This window comes from Haliaeetus albicilla, chromosome 13 (assembly GCF_947461875.1).
Source record: "Haliaeetus albicilla chromosome 13, bHalAlb1.1, whole genome shotgun sequence".
Lineage (NCBI taxonomy): Eukaryota > Metazoa > Chordata > Aves > Accipitriformes > Accipitridae > Haliaeetus > Haliaeetus albicilla.
In genome coordinates, this window is record NC_091495.1 from 40,395,881 (window position 1) to 40,418,476 (window position 22,596).

General features: G+C 38.9%; 1 protein-coding gene across 3 annotated transcripts in view; it reads right to left on the bottom strand.

Annotated features, from left to right (window-relative positions):
• EBF2 (EBF transcription factor 2) overlaps positions 1 to 22,596 on the bottom strand; it is a 150,121-nt gene that overhangs the window by 121,671 nt on the left and 5,854 nt on the right. For all 3 annotated transcript variants that reach the window (XM_069801071.1, XM_069801070.1, XM_069801072.1), the window contains exons 3-6: positions 22,294 to 22,357; positions 21,942 to 21,997; positions 21,494 to 21,567; positions 14,900 to 14,968 (exon numbers count right to left, since the gene is read on the bottom strand). In XM_069801071.1, the coding sequence (XP_069657172.1) occupies positions 14,900 to 14,968; positions 21,494 to 21,567; positions 21,942 to 21,997; positions 22,294 to 22,357 (263 nt within the window). The remainder of the gene's footprint in view (positions 1 to 14,899; positions 14,969 to 21,493; positions 21,568 to 21,941; positions 21,998 to 22,293; positions 22,358 to 22,596) is intronic.

A 22,596-nucleotide genomic window follows, 5' to 3' on the forward strand; every position in this document is an offset into this window, starting at 1 on the left:
AAAATCCTGTAGGTATTGTACATGGGTATGATTGCGGCTGTGCTGCAGGCTATTTATACAGCTATGTAGAACTAGTATGTTAACAACTACCCTGTCCTGCTCTTTGCCAATGCTGACCCTGTCCTAAAACAGCTCATGAAACTATATTTCTTATATATAGAAAAGATAACATACATGAAAGAGACAGTTGTTTGGTTTTTTTATTAAACACTCATATTAAAACTTGCAGGAAGATAAAACTTCACCCACACCTGCAGCTTACAGTACTGTTCATGGGAAGTCTTTCACATGCCAAGGATCTGAAATACAGAATATTACTGAGCTCATAAAAACTCATTCAGAACCTAGAAAATGCTAGAATTAAGGTTAAAGAAGTAACTCTAATTTAAATCCTTTTTGACGCATACAGTACAATCCTTAATTATATTATGATATAATGCCTCCCCAATGTGTCAGCATGTACCTTGTCCCCATCCCTGGTTTTACCTGCTCATTCTAGCTGCTTCTTGCCTCTTTCCCCAGCCTCCAGCTGAGCCCAACCTATTATCAGGTCCTAATCTTCCTAGTCCAGTACAGAATTCCTCACCTTAAAGCCCAGTTCTCTTGACCAGAAGTACTGTTTCCCCACATTGCAAGTAAGCCATCAAGAGGATGCTCCCAAACTATGCACAATATATATCCACAAGTGTTACGGGCAAGCCTTAGCTAATATAAACTACCTTAGCTGCATGACAAGTCACATTAGCCAAGGAATGGGAATCCATGCTGCTCTAAAATCAGCTTTGATCTGTGCAAATAGAGAGCATTTATCTGCTGTCTACTTTTCTCTTGCAAAAGCAGTGCTCTCAAGTGGAGCAAAATAGCCATCCAATGTACAAGTGCAGAAAAAGACAGAACTTCACATATCTTCATATATAATGCAAAGATAAATTATGCCTGTAAAAAAAAACAAAACAAAACAAAAAAACCCCAAACAAACCACAAACCTGAAGCTACAGAGGAAAATAAAGGGGAATGCAGTCACATTGCCGATCACAGAAATGGTTAAGGTCATGGCTTCTGAAGGGCAACTATATTTTAAGCAAGTTATCAGGCAGGACTACTATCCTGCTTGTGGTGTTTGGCTAAATAGAAAGAAACTGACAGTGATACTTTTTGAAGGCACCCAAGTAAAGCTAGAAAATGAGAGAACCAGATGTCCCTGAAGGAATTCTGGGAAATGCTTGAGATAAAGGGGAAGGGGAAAAACAAAACAAAACAAAACCCACCAACCTTTAACCAAAACATCCCAGAGGATATTTTTTTTTGAGGTTTTATGTCAACAAGTGACACTGACACAACACTGTATACTTTTTCTCCCCTCTTTAGCAGGGGAATTTTGACTGACCAGATATTTTGTCAACATCGAGTGATTTATACTGGCATAGATTCAACCTTAAAAGTCATCGTTATTTTTCTTCCAGGTACTGAGCACCCATGTTCCTAATGAGAGTAGAGGTTTGGGGCGGGGGGGGGGAAACTCACTCTTCAAGTATTCACTCATACTCCAAATTAATATCCAGCGCAACCTAGTTTGAAGACCCAGCAAAATTTCTAGTAGCTATAAATTCAAGGATCATTTAAAGCTGTCCAGAGTAAAAACTTAAGATAGATCTGTAAGAGAAATGACATGTATGAAGGAGGCAGGCCTCTTCAGCTTTACCAATCATCCAGAAGAGCACTTTTTGGTTTAGATTCATGTGAACATGAGAATCCTAAGTTTGACGTTTTCAAAAAAGGAAATTTCAAGAACTATCGTTTCTTACAGAAAGTTTGCAAAGGTGAAACAAACCAGAAGCCCAGATGGGAATCTTAGCAGTTTCCTTTTTCTTTTCAGGACTTAGTTTCAACAAAATATTTATGTACATGCTTCTTCATGTTGATGCTAAATAATATCAAGTGCTAATTGCTTTGCTGAATTGGGACCCATTTGCTGAAATAGGTTTTTATCAATGTTGCATAAGAAAACCTAACCGCATCTCTTCAAAAATAATTAAATCCAATTTGTATTGGCATCAACACTCTCGGCTTCAAGTCTAATTTCTTTATGCCATCAGCTAATTTCATCTGTTCACTGTGTACTGGCTTTCAACTGCTTTAAACGCCTCTGTAATTACCCTCCCTATGCCACCTCTTTTCAAACATTCAATGATCTTCCTCTAAGGTTTGGCGTTTTGAAAAAGAATGTGTGTGTATCTGGCTAATGCAAACGTACCTTGTGCAGTCATGCTTTTGCAACATAGCTCTTGGGTACAGAGCCATAAGAGCAAGCCAATTATTTCTTTCCTTTCTGATATAAGCCTCTTGCACAGAGCTGCAAAGATCAAGACAAGGACCCAGCCAGAAAATACAGTAGTGGAAAACTCTTCCCCTGGAGCAAAGGAACAGACCTAACTAGAGCAAGTGAACACCTACAGTAATCAGGTTAAAAAACCAGCTTGGTGGTGCAGTCAGCAGCAACGGAAAGCATAAGAAGCACGTAGAACCGATGGCACGTCCTGTGGAGAAAGCTGACTAGTTCTTTGAGGGAAGCACCAGGAATACAAGGGAAAGACTGTCAGAGGAGCAACTTCCTATCAGGCTACAGAGCCTGAATCCTGAAAGGATTTGTGGTAATTGACAATATCACTTTGCTGCGCTCGGGATTCACGTTTCCAATGAGAACAGTTACTCTACTCTTTTTTCTTTAAAGGGATGAAAAATCCATAGAGCAAAATTTTCTGCCTTCATGCCAAAAACTGAGCAGAGGGAAAAGGGCTCAACATTCCACAGGCTGCAGAGCTGCAGTCACTTCACTCATTAATTGCCCCACACCACGTGGGTATGAAGTTAGGAAGCTTTGAGCTGCAAAGCTTCTATAACCCAGAGTCTTCCAGCTCGATCACTGGGCTACTTTTTCAAATTAATTGGTACTTAACCGTGTGTATTAAACTGACATCACAGTGTCTAAACATGTGAGCAAAAATGTTCTTTTCAGAACGAGGTCAGCCTGTGTGGACTGACTCTGCTCCGCCTCAACTAGCTATCAGCATACTCAAAACATCATCTGTTGTGGACAGACACCATCAATGTAATTTAAATTGCCATCACAATTAGTACTACAGGATCACCTAGCACTCCAAGCCAAGATGAAACTCTCCTCGCCCTCCTCCCTTATCCCATCTTGCTTGCCAAATAGTCCCCATTTCAAAGGTCTTGCAATTTAATGAGACACATCAAGGTAGGTTAAGGGAGAAGTGATTTGTCCGAGCTACTCTGCAGGCCACAGGAAGGGGAGTGCTGGAAATGGACTTCAAACATCCTAATTTCTATCCCTTGCACTAGAGCATACTTTGTTAATACGAAGTGCTGGCTTGATAACAGGTGTATGCCTCTGAGGTAGGACCACAGAAGACCAGCTCCCCAGTCTGATCTATGAACACTCATTTTAGAGCTGTGGCCTTCAGAGTCTGGTTTTATATAGCCTGTTGCCCCAAATTTACTCTTTCTTCTACATGACCTCTTTTTTATCAGTGCAGGCTTAGGGCAAGAGCTGAAAAGGAGGAGTTATATGTACTGATTTCACCGATCATTACGGACTACCTCTAACTCAGTCTTTTCATTTCATCTTGCTTCGGTGGGAAACCTAGGATAGGAATGAGTTAGAACAATTCCTAGAGTTTGCTAAAGGATCTTGAATAAACAGAGCAACAAGACGTTTAAAAAACACAGGCCAAACCCAGGACATTGGAGTACAGATTTTCTGAAGTCAGTTAAAATTTCTCATTCTTTTCTATTTCTCTTCCCCTTGGAGAAATACTCATCTTACAAAAAAACCTTCCCTTGGAGTTCTGCTTACTGACTGGTAAGATGCTATACCCTATATAAAACTCTCTCCAAACTGCATTAATTTCCCTGAGAACAACTGCTCATGGACAGTGGAATGGCTTTCATACATAGTTATAACAGAGCCTGAGCTGACAGGCACATTTGTATTGTCACCAACAGCTTTACTCCTCTTCCCAGCTGTAGGCTACTCTAGTTTGGTACCTTGGGCGCAGTGCAACAGTGGAAGGAGAATCTATGTAAACTACTGCACTGCCATTTCCTACAGCCCACAGAAAGCTTCCTGCTGGAACAAATAAGAACAGCAGGGTGTCTGTCAGGCTGAGGCTGGACTGACAGTCCTAGATGGTGTTTCTACCCCACACATCTCCTGAAAGGTACTAAGGAAAAACACGACGCTGTTGGACAACAGTTGGTTCAAAACCAGTAGACTGGTTAAATGTGGGACTAAGCTCAGTTTTAAACACTCATGGAATAAAAGTGCATGTGTACTTGGAGAATTATCAAGTGGCTTTAGACTCCCAATTTAAAATAATAATATAGCTTGACTTCAAAGAGCAAGGGTAAGGGCTGCAAAAAAATGGTGGAAAAATATAAAGTTTTCTTTCCCATCTTGCAAGTCTTTTCTGGAAATGCAGACTGTTTTCCAGTCCTTGTTTTTTAGTTTGGTCCCGTCCATCTGTCCCCCACCCCCTGCCAGTGAAAATACATTTTAAGTGCACATTAAAAATCTGATTTTCATTGTTTTAATTATCTCAATGAAAAAGTTTTTGCTAGATGTAGTGCCACCTGGAAATGGAACCTTTTGGAAATGTCTCGTAGTTGGACCTCAGAAAAAAAATTTGGAGGCACCCAAAATTGTTAGTTTCTTTTGATTTTTTTTTTGTGCTAAAATATATATAACCAGTTCCACAGTACTTGAATACAACCTTGCTCCTGCTTACACTGAAATTAAAGGAAGTTTTGATGTGGATTTGCACAAGATAAATCCCCAAACCCATAACATACCATACAAGTAGAAGCCCTGGTAGTTGTTGTCTGCTGGAATAAACAAACAAAAAAATCCCTTCAGCATGAGAAATGCCGTCATCTAGTGAAATCAGCTTTATGCCATCTCCTGTCAGGTGTAACAGCATTTGGGAGTTCATGAGAGGGGCAAGTGATTAAAAGCCACCATAGGGCAATCGGTTGCCACTTCATTTTATTTTATTTTATTGAAATAGCCTTTGTAGGAAAGATACAAACCTGTGTAGGAAAGAGCAACTGCTTTTGCCTAATGGGTTCACAGTCACCAAGACTCAAATAAGCTGACTGCTTAAAAACAACTCGGGAGCCACAGTAAAAGATAGAAAATTATTGCTTCCTGTCATGACCAAATATTAAACACAGCACACACCTAATGGCTCTATCACTCCCCAGGGAAGAAGCTTTATGAACAATAAAATCCCAGCAGACTTGCACTGTTTGGACTTAGAAGCCTCATTATAGGCTCACTGATCCAATACAATTTACAAGCTCAATGGACTTCACTTGAAGGAAAAGCCACCAAACATGGAGTTATAAATGGAACGCCCATGGAGAAATAAGCATTTATTTGCAAAGGAAATTAGCAGAGAAGAGGAGATGGAGAGGAAAGAAAAAAAAAAAGAAAAAAGAAAAGAAGTGGGGAGTGGGGGAGAAAGATGTGTTGGATGACAGCAGCACATTAGAGATCCAAATCAGAGAAAAAGATGGGAATACAAATTACACTTGCAGAGAAGAAATGCTGTTCCAGGACCTGCTTACATGATTCAGCCTGGAACACACAAGACTTGGATTCCACTCCTCACTGTGTCACAAACTGTGCCTCCTATGTGATCTTGGGCAAGTCATGTAAGCTCTTAATATCTTTAAAATTATGAGCCCATCTCCAACTGACCTAAGCACGTTTCAGATATATGTTATTTGCTTTCAATCTCAACCTTGTCTTCATTTTGCAAGGACTTTGGGTGATGTTCTGAGCAAGATGAATTATTACATACCCTATCTGAAAGCAGGAAGCATTACACATTAATTGGGAGGCCTTCTTCAGATGTGAAACACTCGTTGCAGAGATGCTGAAATCCTGGGATGTTTACAGGGTAGAAAATATATGAGATCCCACTAGAAACAGATGGTGAAAAAAACACACAAGGAAGGGATGGACAGAAACAAAAGGTTCAAAAGGAAATCAAGAGGCAGTAACAAAAAGGGTTAGGGCAGATGAGGTGACAAGCCCATAAAACCAGGTCTAGACAGAGGCCGAGAGGAGTGCAAAAGTGATAAGGAAGAGTATTTCAGGTCAATAAATACACAGATGATGCTTTCATTAGGATGCAAATACTCTGAAATATTGGCATTTTCAATGATGAGTGCAGATGGATCCAGGCGAACGCAGACCCATTTTCAAAAAGTTGAGTTGTAGAGATCCCATGTCACACACCACTACCCTACATGCCCAGAATTTCTTTTGTGCTGTTTGCATAGTGAATTTATCCTCAACTTCTATTCCCAGAGGTGCTTTAGTTCATGGGAAACTTTTATTCCATTCCCCTCTCCACTACTACCAAACTCATTGATTCTACTGGCTCCTTACACTGCTATCTCATCCGTCCTTCTGAGACCCCTTATTATCAGCTGTCTGTGCAGCCATTTAACCTCCTCACTTGCTGCTTATGAGAACACAACACAAACTGAATCAAATTCTCCTTATTGCAGGGACAAAGCTTCAATTTAAAAGGGGACAAGGATTTTTCCACACTGTTTGAACTTTGCTCAAAACTTTGCATTGCTCAGTCAGGATTCAGCCAGCCAGCACCATCAATGTTTTTTTATCTCAGCTAAAGCACAACTAATCTTAACAGGATTGGAATTCATCCATGCTTGCTGTCCAAACTGCACTGAAGCATCATGGAAGCTTATCTGATTTATGCAGAATTGCTAAAATCCTTTGGGTCTTGTCTTGATTGGACTTATTTTCTTAAGGCTTCCAGGCAGTAGTAGCAATAGTCAGATTTTATTTCTTTAAATTATATAATATGTCCTTGCTCAGACTTAACCATGCTCCCCTTGCAGTTCTGAAACCAGAACATGTACTAACTATTCCAGTTACAGACTTAGTGGAACTAAAGAAATCAATATTGGTTAACACTCCCACCCACAACATTTTTCCCTCTAACATATCCAAAAAGGCAAGCACTCCATTCAGAGGGCTCAGGTGAGGTACTCAGGACAAAATGGCTGCACAGCTGCACAAGGACAGCACATGGCTAGGAGCACGCATGCACAAAAAGCTAGTGGAAATGAGGTTCCAGTTCTGTTAGCTTCCTAATAAATCTTTGCTTGAAATCAACAGTGATTTAAACTCATCTCATTTATTTTTTTGCTTAGTTTCAGAACCAGTAACACCTTCAGCCCAGGCAGTAGCAACTAAAGAGCCTGGGGGGAGAATAACTTTTTAAATCACTCCAAAACAATCTCCATCCTAATGGCAATAGTTTTCCACATCGCCATAGTCTTTCCACACATCAGTTTTCAGCATGTGTACCTTTGTGTTATCAGTAAAAGCTAGAAAAGCACACACTTACATTTGGGTTACTGTTAAACAGAGACTATGTGAATGCCTAGAAAAATACAGGGAGTCTACAATGGAGAGAAAGGAACAGAACCCAGGATGTCCACAGTTCAAACTAGTTCCTTAACCACAAGTATGTTCTTCATTTTTCTAACACACTCAAAGGATCTTTAAGCTTCTTTTGACTCACCAGCTTTCTGGAAAATCTGTTGTCTGCCAACATTTAAAAGAAAAAAAAAAAAATTAAGTGACACAAGCTACTCTCTAGTTTACTCCATTTACAAACTTTAAGCGATTGTACGCATCAAAGATTTCAAGATGCTTTGGACAGCAAACTACTAAAGAATTTTTCTTTTTGCGGGGGGGGGGGGCAGAGGAAGAAACAAACAAATTATGCAGTAAGAGAACCACTTGTCAAATGGCTAGGATAGTGCACTTTAAGTTACTGACTCCCCACAAACATCCAGTCTACTAAAAAATTCATAAAGAGACAGATGGCACAACAGCAGCTCTTTGCAGGAGAGCAGGGTTTAGCAGTGAACAAAGGACTTTGACTCCGTAGGACAAGAGAAGAGATCATTGTGGGGTTTGGAGACTTGGAAGGGGGGATTGGAGCATGCAGGGAGCTGAGGAGGGCTGCGTCTATCTGTGGCTCCCAGTTTCACCCCACAGCAGCAACAGATTTGAGACATTTATTCTACCTTGGCAGGCTTACAAGGAGTATGCAGAACAGAGTAGAACAAGAACAATCCAACTGCCATGTAGATTAAATCCTCCTTGCAGTAGAAACATGAAAAATAAAAACAAAAACTCCTATTTAAGGATCTGAAACCACTTTCCACAGCTAACACTTTGCATTATGGGGGAAACTGAGGCATGGAGTTATGCGACTTGTTTAAAGTGACAGGGAAACTCGGTGTCAGTGGGAACTTGATCTAGGCCTCCACATTCATGCTGTTCTGCCTCTAAACATTAGGAAATAACTCTTGTGTTACCCAGTAGTTTTGGGGATCAGCCTGAAAGGGAGACAGAAGGCATAAAGTCCTTCTTAGATGGCTGAGATAAAGAAAAAAAGGAGGGGGAAAGAAAAAAAACAACCAGGATAGCCAGGAGTCTGCATTTATTTCAAGCCAGATCCTTCAAAATGAAAGATAATCTATACGTACTTTTGCCTTTTTTAGGGAGAGGGAACTGGGGGAGGGAGGGAACACAAGAAGACATAAGGCCCAGTCATATTAACATAGACATCTCACACAGAGCACTTTAACACACAGTGTGGACGCTATAGGGGCATAGTCAGAATGTTTAAGCCTGGCAACAGCTGTCTTTCCTAAAGTGAGTTTTAGTGCTTGTGAAATGTGCCAGCCAGCCAGCCTGGGAGAGTTTGGTCCTCTGTTTATCTATACAGCAGGTAGGGCATAAGTGTCAGCAGGGAAGAAAATCTCTTATCTGTGCTGCCCCATTTCTGCATTGAAGGGATGGACCCCTACGGCACAAGAATGTAATCCAGTCTCTTCTGCTTCTTTATAGAGATGCTAACAATTGTGCCAGCTGTGTTCATGCTTTGGGGTTTTTCATTAAAAATAATAACAATAAAAGCCTAAATGTTTACAGCATGTGTCAGCTGACCAATATTGTAGTTCACCAGCTACTGGAACCACTGTGCCAAGTGCTCAGCTGGTGCAAGTCAACGCAGCACTGCTGACCCAGCTGCAGATCTGGACCCATGCCTCCACCCACTGGTTAGTGCATGTCTCGACCCAAAGTAATACTCCACACAACCCCCCATTCATCACTACAGCCACTGCCCCAGTAACAATTGCAATAATAAATAAATAAATAAATAAATAAAAGGTGGCAACAAAATACATTAGATTATTTACAGGACAATTAGGAAATGTTTAGGTTAACAGTAGGAGGAATTGAACCCAGGATCTCAGATCCTTAAAGCATCTGAGCTAAATGCCCTCATTCTATCAGCTCAAAGACAGCAGAGCACTCAAGAGTCTTCACACAGTAAAACCATAAAGACAGCCAGCTCCAGCTACACACAGCACAGAGCTTATGCTTGCATTTTGCAGTGGTGTTCCAAGTAATTTCCCCTGTAATAACAAAAAAGTCTGTCCCATCCCAGTTGCATTGCATTGTTTAATTGAATTAAGATGTTTCATTTGAATTACATAGAAATTCCTTTTGACTATTTATCTCTTATAAGAAGAAGGGGGGGGGGGGGGGGGCAAGGCAAGCTGTTCAACCAAAAAAGTCACCCAGTTCTCCCCAGTACCCTGGAGGCTTCAATTAGATCACAGCTTTAGTAAACTAGGTAAAGCACCAAGTAACAACTGCACAAAATAACCTGCTCTAAAGAGCTTAAATCTTCAAGAAAAACAAAGAATACAGAAATTAAAAGTAGAAAGATCATTCCCACCTGACAAATAGAGAATTTACGTCCAAATCTATACAACTCCCCTAAAATAAGAGAGAAAATCTGCAGTAAAATGAGGAATTAAATTCATTTGCAGTATCCACAACCTCTTAATCATAAGACCAAGTTTCCTTTTATTTGCATAACCAGGGTGGGAAAGGTAGCAAACTAAGTAATTACAATGTAGGTGTGACAAAATACAGCTTTCATTTGGGAAGTATCATCTTTAAAAGAACTTACTTCCAGCCTTCTATCTGAAAGCCACCCCAACCCATCCACTTCATATCCCCGTCTACACTTTCAGCAAAGAAGGAAACGTTAGTGTGCAAAGTTCACACTCTAATTTCCAGGAACGACAAGGAACATTAAGAACCACCACTTCAGCCATGAGAAAAAGAAACAAAAACATTTACATTTCTGAAGTCTCATAAACCTACCAATTCCATAGGTACTAACTTCAAAAACAAAGCAGGAAGACAGGATGAATAGAAATTAAGATCGCTGGGAATCCACCAGTGCTATGACCCACCATGGGAACACACTAGAACCATTTTAGCTCTGATGAATTTTGATCTTGTATGCAAAGTTAAAGTTTGCTCTAACATTTTGAGAAGTGAACGTGGCTTGTGTTGTTTAAAAAACTTGAAGTGCATCTTTTGCAAATGCTTCTGGACTAAACATCATGTAATCTCCTGTATATGTTCAGGTGGTCCTTTCAGTCCTACACTCCAGTGGAGTTATGTCTGTTTCTGCTTTTTGACGCCTGCAATAGCAGCATTGCAGGACTTGAGCTGTATCATTGCTGTTAAAACGGAGGCAGCATTCTGAAGTCAGATTCTAATCCAAGTTACACTGGAATTCTGACGTGGAACATTGCAGGAACATAAATACTCTAATGTATCCTACAAATCTTTGTTGGTGGAAGACAGTACACAGTAAATTTCAGCAAAGAAGCTCCCTTTCATATAGCAAAGTGCTAGTTTCCAAGAGTGAACGGAAAAATAACTGCAAGGTCCTTTGGATCTAAATCTAGTCCCCAGAGCAAAGGTCACAGCAGAAATGTTTTATTCAGCATAAGAACTTTTGGAATTTGTTCAAGGAGAAGAAAAAACCCAACAACAACAACACGGCTGACATTTTTTTCCCACTGAACTATTTCTTGCTTTTTAAACAGGGATACAAGTTTCCATGATTTGGCAAACACCAAATTAATTGTACCTCCCTACAGCAATAAACAGGTAAACCAACACAGTAGTCTAAGCATCAGTCTCTGGAAGCACAAAAGGCAAGGAAGTAGGGAGAAAAACAAATAAAGGGGAAAACCCTGTACTGCTGATGGAGTTACGTTCATTTGCAGCAACTTATAACATAGACCCTGAACTCAGCTGAATTTGGTGCATGTTTAGTTCAGTGCAACACTGGATGACTGGTTATAACCTCAACTGATCTGAACGCTTAATTAGTCTTATGAGGTTTGTAGGATGCATCTATAGAGTGGTCAGAAGCGTGCAATCATAGCACTGACAGGCATACCAGATGCAGCCACTTACTTAGCTCAGGCAAAAAAGAAAATAAGTTGCAGTAGCACAAAGACATCAGTGTGTGTCTCTACCCAGGAGCAATGCCTCTCCTTGCTTGTCCACCACCCTTAGAGGTACCCAAAGTAGTTAATTTAACTTCTGCCCACTCATGATGGGAGTATACCTCTGAGTACCATACAGAGCTGGCTTCATCTTGGGCTCTAAACCCCCCTATCTTGCAGGTCCTTTGCTGTTGAGGGAATCTGCTTGCCACACGTGGGCTGTGTGTAAGGTAAAGCAGCTTAGAGATGAGTAACACAGTGCCCTTCCCGATCCTTTATATTTGAGTAGGCCACTGCTGTTGCGCGAGTTACAAATCAGACACAGAACTTGCTAGACCTACGCTATACGCAGCTCAACCTAAAACTGGGTTCCATCTCTGCTCTCCCACCTTATGATGGTCACCTCTATAGCTCTGAAGATGTTGGTCTTTTCTATGTTGTCCAATCAAACCATGTTTTAACCATGTAGGTCCACACACAGAGCTGGAATTACAATGCAGATGGCACCTCCCCAGTGCCAACCACAATTTTCTCACACACTTTGCAGCAGGAGCAATGCATATTAATTAATCTAGCCTCAAAGGGAGAACCTAGCACCTTCAGACAACCACGTTCTTCTCTGGCCTCCATTTTCCTTCTATTCTAGATGGAAAGTTCTAATCCCGTTTCACTTTGCACACACTGTTTAGACATGGCTCTGCATAAAACAAATGTATTTTTGTAATCCCTTCTCTCTCCGTTTTACATTTTTTTCCACTTCTCTAGAGACATGCTAGAATGTAACAGCTGCATTGTTACATGACAAATTTTTACATTTACCTATCATCTGAAACAATAAAAACCCCTTCATTTCAATTATTATTTATTTGTAAAGAAAACTTGTAGTTAGTTTTAAACTAAGAAAAAACTAAGGCAACACCGAACTGTAAATCTTACCATGTTTACTGGCCTGCATGACTGCAGATGTTTGCAAGCTGCATTTCAGAAATTATATTCCACCTTCTACCAAGTTCTTAAGCATAGATGTTTTCTTCTAAAGATGCCATAAAGACCCCCTAAATAAGAACACTGCTGCCCAGATTCCCAAGCTAGTTCAGAACACCCATGACTCCAGCAGAGTTTTCTGCTTGTTTGAAAGACAGAAAGATTAGCTTGAGAGAGTGGACTGTTTAGTTAAACTCCTAAGTAGTTGTACTTACTGCTGTGGAAATGTCTGAGGATGACAGACTAGACAATTAATTCCTCTGCGCACAGACATGTACAGCATAACTTTGTTACTATATTTCCATTACATGTGTTGATGTAGTACACAGGATTATCCCTCCTCAAACCTTGTTTAACCGGGTAAAATGGTGGAAGAGAAATAACTGGGAGGGAGTTAGAAATAAGAGGGAGTCGTTTGCTAGATGCTGCACTACTGATTAGTGGTAAAACAAGAAAAAAGATTTAGCTTTGAGTTCAGCTTCTATTCACCACACTGTTCACTAAACCATGCCACCTCCAGACAGCAGTGCAGATCTGTAATCATTTCTTTTCTCTGTGGCCTAAACCTGATTTAGTGACTGCCTTTAAAACCAAGTGAAAAGAGGTTTATTGGGCTGTATCTCTTATTTCTCTCATTTGTCTTATTATGGCCCCTACTGAACTCCAGATTTCACTTGCAATTTTGAGACACGCACACACAGCGATGAAAGGGAAGAACTGACACTCAACAAGAAACTGCCAGGCTGAACCTAGAGGATGCTTCCACATGAAATGAATGCCTATTGCTGTTAGCAGGGGAGTTACAAATAAAAGTTCTAAGCTTAGAGCAAGTTAGGAAAGGTTAGGACTCACTGACAACACAGATGACTTGTGATGCACATTTTTACACACAGTTGTTAAAAATAACAACCCTGTTCTTTCTAATAGTTTCGCTTCCATTGCATTTTATATCAACAGATCTCAAATCCCCACAGAAAGCATCAGAACCTTCATTTTGCATGAGAATGGACAGCTTCAGCAAGATGACAAATTCAGTTAGTGGCAGGAACTACCCCCTTCGTGGTCTTAACTCATAGGCTAATATATTGCCTTACATCATGCTGCTTCTCCAGCAGTAAGTCAAGTTTCAGAAAATTCAGACTTCAGATTGGAAAGTTCCCAAATGCAGATTCATACCAAACGTGAACACAGCCAAAAATAAGCTAGAAATTTCATAGAAAAGGTCAAGATGGCATATCTGGGACTTCTGCTTCTAGTCAGGAAAATGCCCCCCCACACCCACACAAACAGCCCAGTTTGCTGGAATTTCCAACTTTGGCCCCAGCCACAACTTGTAAGTAAAAAATTAAAAGGGAAAACTGTGTAGTAAAGGGAGTGGAAGAACCCCATCGCATCAAAGTTCCAAAATTATTTAGATTAACTCTGTGATGAAAAAATGAAGGAAATAATTGTAGATCTTTATTCAAACCAGCGTGACCATTCTGAATGCCAAAACAAATTCACAAGAAATACATGCCAGACACATACAGACATAAAAACTGAATTCCACTTCAGCATCAGCTCTCCACTGGCCCCTTGTACCAGCGGCTTCAGGGAAAAGAAACTCTTTAAACAGTTACTATAGAATAATCTGGGAGGAAAAGGTTTCTTCCTGGCTTTTCCTTATTTACTGTTCTCCTTCTGGAGATCTTGGCTGCGTACTTCTTTTTGAAACAGCTCTGTCTATTCTTATTTTTCCTTTTTGAATCTTGCTGCACTCCAGATCTCAAACAACACTTTGAGTCAGTGCGTTCCACAGGCTAGTTTTCTCAGCTTCCACAAATACTCACAATTTTTAATGTGCCAGTTCATGATTTAACAAACTGCTGCTCTCCCCTATTTATGTTATTCACCTAGAAACTGGCAAGCAGAACCTAGACCTGGATCTGGAATATATATATATATATATAAAATATATGAAGCTGCTGTTCTACATAAAATTGCTTACAATCCCCAAACCGTCAGTTTTAATCCTGCCTAATACGTTGCACTTCTACCTTTACCCCTTTCTTCCTCCCCACATTTCTACAAAAATATTGTTATTTTGTTAAAGAAAATTACTGAAGCTGCCAGGTTGCTCAAAGCTTTATCTGTCTCAGTAATGCAGTTGGATTGTATCCCTGGTGAATATAAAATATTCCAGATGCATACATGGAATATTTGGTCACAATGAAAATTATACACAGAGAACTTAATTTAAGAAACAAACATCAACAATTTTGTCAAGGTAAGCCCAAATGGACTAAAGGTAACCAACTCTTAGGCTGGCATTTTTTTAAAGAATCATGAAGCACAGACATTCCCAAATAGCAGACACTGACACATAACCATCAAGACAAGACACTCAGCCACCTCAAAGCACAAGCAACAATTTGGGGTTGCTTCTGCAGGAAAATGAGGATTCATTTCCTACCTGTCAATGATCACGGGGTCAGACGGAGTCTCATTTCTGTTGCCACAACTTTTCTTCTCACAGCACCGACTAGAGAGAGAAAGAAAACCAAAATTAAAGAATCACTAGGACAGTTGATAGCAAAGCAACCAGCTAAAAGTCTTGTCTGCCAACCTTCAGGACTCAATATATGCCTGGAAGAGTGATCAAGAAAATTCCAGCTAAGCTTTCCGGAAAGGAGAAGAACTAAGGGAATTGGGTGCCCAAGTCCTGGTTGATTCCAGCTGGAGTTTGGCACTTGGCTCCCCGCAGTCTTTTTTGAAATTCCCAGCCAAAAATGAACAGCAATATGGTCACACTTTAGACTAACGTGCTATTTATAAAGACTTAACAAATGATTAACAGATGTCATAATGACATTACAGGCATGAGTATCATGTGTTATGTATGGTTAAAAGTCCATCAAAAGAAGGTGTTAGAACTGACTATAAGCAACCTAATGATTTGTTATGTTCTAATAACTGATTTGTTGATTATTAAATATCTAGCAACCCCTAAGTTTCATACGCCCACAGAAAACTTCAACACTACAGTAGCACCAATGAAAAAACAGAAACTGAACATACTTAGATCCTACCAAGGATCTGAAGAGATGTTTCTCAGGTTGGCATTTCGTCCATAAATCCCTTTGCAATTGTTTCAGTGATGATAAACCCTTAAGATTAAGCATGTGTTTATACAGATCTTAAGACTGCATGGCCACGAAAATGATTGTATAGAAATGAGAACTCTCTCTGATGAGCTCACAACATAAAATAAATATATTTATTTGACGTGATAAGAAAACACAAAACAATGCTGTCACCCTCAGGAGCTTGCAGTAAGGTACGTATTGCAGAATAATATCCATGTTATGTCCACATCTGTGCGTGTGCATGCACACATATGCAAAGACAACTGCGTGTGTATAGATGTGCATGTGTGCACGCGTGCACAGATGTGTACGTATATACACAAATACATCAGGAGATGGTACAGAAGAATACAACCTACACTCAGGAACTACTTGATGTTCTTCACTCCCAGCGAATTAAACCTTCTTCAGGAAAGAACAGAACCACTGCATTTCATTTTCCCATTTTTTAATAATAATAAACAAACAGAAAAAAAGAAAAAAAAAGAGACAGGTTGTGATTTGATTTCCACTGAAATACTCATTGACATGGGTGATGCTCCTTGCATGTACACCAGCTGAGTACAAAAGTTTGACAGACTTTAGAAATAGTCCTTGCTCTCAAATTCTCAATTCTAAGAATTTGTAGCAACATAGAAGTCTGTTAGAAGACTTAAGCTGTCTTGATGCTCAGATAGTTTGTTCCAACCAAACCTAACATGGGAGGGGGAGGACAGAGACCTCCTAAACTTTAAGTAGACTGTATCAGAAGTCCCATATGCCTCAAAAGTCACCAGATCAGATTCTGCCTTAAGTTATACAAATGCCTTTCCAAATTATGTTTTTCACGTTCTGCTGAGGTTGTTCAAATTTACACATATGGAATCAAGAAATTTTTTAGGTTTTTGTATAGTGCTGCATTTTAATAGGTGCTGAATACATTTGCAAAATTCTCAAGTCAGTCTGAATCCCAGAGTTTTCCAACTGAGGAGCAATTCCAAGCAGAGCAATTAAAAAAAAAAAAAAAATTAAATTAAACGCTTGAATTCACTGAAGACAGTACAAAACATGAAAGAGTAGCTTTTTTTTTTTTAAATGCCTAATACTCAATTATAAATACCCAAAATAAGCATTCAGACATAAAACCTCTTTCAGATATGAAAAATTTCAAATGCATGCATTTTCTCTTTAAGTTACAGCGAGTCCCAGGAACTTCCCGTTTGCAAGTTGAAATTGCCCAGCAAGATGAGCTACAACTAGCAGATCTATTTGAATAGCAGCTCTAACTGTTTCAACATTTCTACATTCCCTTTGCCTCAAACCTGCACTTATTCATCGATGCTAGTCCTTTTAAAATAAAAGGATACACTAAATATTTAAAAATCCCTGGGGCAGACCCTCTAGCTGCTGTAAATTGTCATAGCTCCATCGACTTTAGTGAAGCTATGGTAATTCACACCAGCCAAGAATATCCTACTCTCTCCTTCTCCCAACTTTGTTTTAAGTGCATCTTTTATGCATTTCACTGCCTAATGATTGTTTATGAAGAATTGCATATTTTTGTACTGAAAGCCAAGATGCGAGATATTTTCTAAAGAAAAAAAAAAAACAACCCCAAAAGCAGAAAACCCTCCCTCAGAAGAATATGAATTTGGCGTGTAATTCTGACACATCCAATATAACAATGCATTGGAAATAACACTGGGAATAAATGCCTTGCTGGTTCACCCGCCACTATAATAAAATGACAAAAAGAACTCAATTTTTAAATTATTTTTGTAGTGTTTTGGTTTGGGTTTTTTTTACAGCTAGCTAAAACAGCAGTCATTTCCTCTCTTTGCAATAATACTAAATGAGATATCCTTTAGTCGTGTAACTTGTGCAGGTGGTCATAAAAAAATATTTCTAATTGCACTATACCACAGTAACATTCAAGCAGAATACACCAGCAGTACCTCCACCACACCTCGTCAACTCATATACTCTTCCCAGAGAGGTTGCCATTTCTTGGCATAGTACGTGTTTTAGGATGAATTATGTGAGATTGGAGTACAACGCGGCTGGGTTCTGAAATAAGCACACCTTAGTTTATTTTAGTTTGCACAATTATTCCAGTTAGGAACTTTACATTTGTAACACCTAGAAATTTTTCTTTTAAAACTGTGGCTTACAGCTAAAGTTCTCCAAATATTTTACAAATATCTACATTCTTATCACGCTTGGATAACAGATTTTTGTTGAAGTGCTACATTTTTTTCCCTTAATACTTTTTGAGCCCAAACATATATGAAAAAATTTCTTGATTAGGGAAAACAGTCACTCACTTCCAGTGAATGACTACTTCACGCGTAAATCAGAGTCCTTTAAAGACTGATAATGTTTCAAGCCCAGCGTTTTAGCAAAAGTATCTCTCGAATGTTTAAATCCCTGTTTCCAAGTATTTCATTGCAGTATCCAAGCACTAACATTTCCACTGGGTTTGTTTTACAAGTGTTGTCTGTAACAGAATTGACTTGTTCCAGTTTAAGTCAATGGCAAAAATCCCAAACTCTGGTGGTCCAGGATCAAGCCTACAGTATTCTCTTAAAGCGAATTATTGGCACAACTTCACCAATATTTACACTGCTGCTACAATGTTGTACTAGGAACATACCTTTAGAGATGCTCATTTGCTTAAACCAAGAATATCAAGGCCTAAGACTTCTATTTTCTATACCTTTTCTTATTATACTTTCCCCTCTAACTAGATCTACATTGGAAAAATAACGGTTTACATTACAAACAGTCCTGAAAAAAAATAAAAACAAACACAGAGACCAAAAAGCTACCACAGACACCACCAGATCTACAAACTGAATACTCCAGAAGGCTCATGTCAAAGGCAAACTTACATCCTTTCCGTCCTCACACTTGACTAAAATGCTTTTAAAATTCAGCCCTCAACTTCCCTCCCCTCGCTCCCCACCAAAAAAAAAAAAAAAAAAAAAAAAAAAAAATCTGTCTCTAATTTCAAACTCAAATAAGCTCACAGCATGGTGGCCTTTGTTTTGTTTTCTTCTCCCCAACTCCTCCCTGCAATTGCATAACAAAAGTGTCTAAATTCACACCATCTGGCCGATAAAGACACAGGCCCCAGTGGCCGCCTGGCCCAGCTGATTAGAGCTCCCGTCTAGTCTGAGCCTTGTGGCGAAAGTCACAGCTGTGGGGCTTGCTTGCACTCAATACAACTCTGTTATTAGCCAGCTGTAGGCCCTGAGACTACTTCTGTTCAAATTATAATACCTTTTAACCCTCTGAGCATTGAGGGCATAGGGGGTTGCTGGCAGCAGCATAACAACTAGTTTCCTCTTAGTCAATAATTGGAAGAAAAAGAAGAGGAGAAAAAAGTTATTCCAGGAGAGGAGACTGTTTACCTTGATTTCCAACCATTGGGGGGAAAGACTGTGTATTTTAGACAGACTCACCTAATAGGAACAGTTCCCATTAAGCTGTAATAACCCAAATGAAAAATTTCAGATCTGCAAATAAATAGAGCCTCTCACTGAACGCACTAATTATTGAGAGTCGAGAGTTTAACTTTCAATTGGTATGACAGATTGTTGTAGCCGTATCAATATTTAGACAACTTTCCTGCTAAGCATGCATCTGTCACTGTCTGAGTGGAAGATGCGGAGTTCCGGATGCACTTGTCTCTATACAGCAAGAATATCTGCCTGTGTGATTACACACAAGAAAATACCAAAAAAAAAAAGCCTACCTTCAACTAGGAGCAGACAGGCAGACCCTTCTTTTTAAAAACAGTAGGCATCAATTTGGACAGCAGAGTGGGTACAGCGCATTAAATTTTTATATACTGTTACTAATGCAAACTAAACTAGGGGCTTTAAAAATTGATGCTGCCACTTAAGCAGCACACAATGAGGAAGATTTGATTATTGTACTTAAAAGAAGTAAAATAAAATGTCAAGTTTAACTGGAGTTGGATCCATTCCCTTGGCATTATTCAAAGTGATAAGTGTAATGCCTCTTCAGAATACACAGCACCCTGTTCAGAGGCACTTTAGGAAAACACGACATTTAAAAATCAAATGTCTTGATTAGGTTACACAGCACTTTTGATTTTGTTCACTAATCTGTGTTTTACATGGAAAGGACGTCCCTGAGTTGTAATTCTCCCTTGGCTAATCTATCAAGCAGGAGAGAGTTCAGTATAATCAGAATAATGGTTTACATTTGTAGAACACTACCTTAAATCAAGCACGGAATATGTTTATAGGCATCAGTGGAGGCCAGGTATACAAAGGCTGAACAGAGCATTTGATACTATAAAGGCATGGAGAAGAAGCAGGGGAAAAAGCCAAATTAATTTTATTTTAAAGAAGTAGATTTGGATGGGAAGGTACTGGTGTTTGCTGAAATATTTTAACTTCTAAAATAGAACTGCACTCTGTACAAGAGTGGAGAAAGCTGAAGTATGCTGTTATTTTGTTATCACAAACCAGGACCCAACTGCATAGCAATTCAAAGATTTTTCTTCTCTAATGTCCACCTAGTTATAGTGAAGACTTTCAACAATAAGGACAGCATGTATATTTAAATACGTATGCAAGTTCTAGATGTGCCAGAAAGTAATATATATACCTTTGATCTTTGCTACTACATCTACAGGTCCTCATAGAGCTCACTGTATGCGTATCTTATATGATATACACTGTGTTTATGCATGCATATGTGAATGTTGGTCAAAAGTAACAACGCTCATTTTCTTAATTAATGAGAGCAAAGCCCAACAGATAAACACTGTACATTTACTTGATTCTTATTACATTTTAAAAGTAATGGAATAGTTGACATAATTGTTAAGAACTGAAACTGAGACTTTCCCTTGACAAGAAGTCTGTCCAAATAAGCTGCTCTTACTACTATATTAACTGAAAAGGCTACTTTAAAAAAAAAAGTAGCAAACTGCAACATTAAAAGAAGCAACATTCAAACAGCTTAACCCCCTCCCACTAACACAAAAAAAAAAAAAAAAAAACACCACCACAAACTGTGTTTAATAAAGGTCAGGATTGGTTTTGCCTTTCATTTTATGAAAGAACATTCTATGCACAATTTAACACATTTTAATATAAGAACATTGACTGTTTGCATTGTTACATGATTGAAAAAAATTTAATTACATGAGAACAGGAAAAGTAATAAGTTACCATGGAAGCATGATGTACATACATAAGGTACATGTAACTTCAGACTTATACAGATGTTATTAAAAACATCCTCAACTCATTTTTGCCTCCAATTTATAACTTTACATGCTAAAAATAGTGTCTTTTTAAATTGAAAGGTGGAAGTCTTCCAAATATTGCTTACATAGTATAAAAAAGAAGGATTTGTGTTTTGGTTTGAGGAGTTTCTTTTTTTGGTTGGGGTAGAAACAAGCAAAACTAAAGAACATTAATGAAAATTAAAATATTTCACCAGAGAAAATTACATGAAGAATGCCTTTTACTTTCCAGGCAAAAATCTAAGTTAATCTGCTCATTCTCAAAAGGTGAACAGAAATTTTGTAAGAAATAAGCATATGAAAAGTCTTGATTTAAACAACACACAAAGGCCTAGTTTAAACAAAAATAGCACAGCTCAGACTGTGGATATGGAGCAGTAAGGAAAAAAAAAAAAACAAAAAAAACCCCCACCAAACCAAAAAACCCCACACCACACAAAAAAACCCCAAACAAATATCTGTACTGAACTGAAATCAAGTATTATCCACATGTAAAAAGAAAGTCCTCCTACACAAAGAATTTCTCTGACTCAACAACAAACAAACAAACAAAAAAAATCAAACTCTTCCTATCTACAACTTCATCATAAAGGCCATTTTGGCATCTATGGAAACAAACTTAACAAATTATATGCTGTTAATAAAGTCATCTTACCTGCACATGACTTCATGGGTAAGCAAAACTCTGCACATTTCAGGATTCTTATTCTGTCCTTCGTAAGTTATGGGCTACAAAAATTAAGACAAGGCATAAGCCAGTAGCATCAGGGTGTTACTTATTTGTCATAATATTCAGATCTGAGGTGAAGACTTTTAACCATTACTTGCAAATAAATATCTTCCCCCAAAGCCTTTATGAGCAGGGAAAGCAGCTTATACATAAATATTGATAAAAAATGGATAAAAACCTACAATCCACAGAGGGAAAAAAAAAGAGACTTAGGATAATTACTTCTCAATTGCCCTCAAAAATAAGGTCTGCAACACAGATGAACAGGAGACAAAAAAGAACCAGAGAAGAAAAAAAACATGCAGGGCAACCTTAGGAAAAAAGGAAGGATGAGGCAGGACAGGATAGCATGGCACATATTAACTATGCTCACCTGCTTAGTGACTGAATCGATGAGCCTAACATACAGATCCTGTTCAGTCCTGACACCTAGAGCGAAAGAGAAGAGTAATAAATATTGCTGTTACATGCATCTTTGCCTAAACATCAGAACAAACCCATGTAATCTAGTACGTTATTAAACATTCTTAGAAAGATCATTTAGATTTGATACCTCTAGTGTGTTGCCCAAGCCCATCCACAGCAGGTAAACTTCAGAGCCCATCCCTACACTGAAGGGACATCATGCAAGGGAATTTCTGTGTATTTTAGAAATCATACTGACAGCACCTACAAACCTTGCCTCACTGTACAACCTACAGAAGATGACTGGAAAGGGGACTCACCATTGCTATAAAGCAGTTGGAGTTTGTAATGCGTGCCGTTGTTTGTCTTTTCATTGCCTTGCTCCTGAAAGAGAGAATTAAAAAAAAAAACTTCTTCCAGAACTTACACTTGGCACATTTAAAATGCAAAAGCTAATAATCATGATGGAAGTGACAACAAAGTTCATTAAAATTCTGAGAGGTGAATCCACTGATTGGGATATATTAACCTTCCAAATGACCCAGGACAAACTACAAAATACTGCTGACATCTTTTCCTGTAGGAGTTCAAGAACTTCTTTTCCTCTCTTATTTGCTATTAAG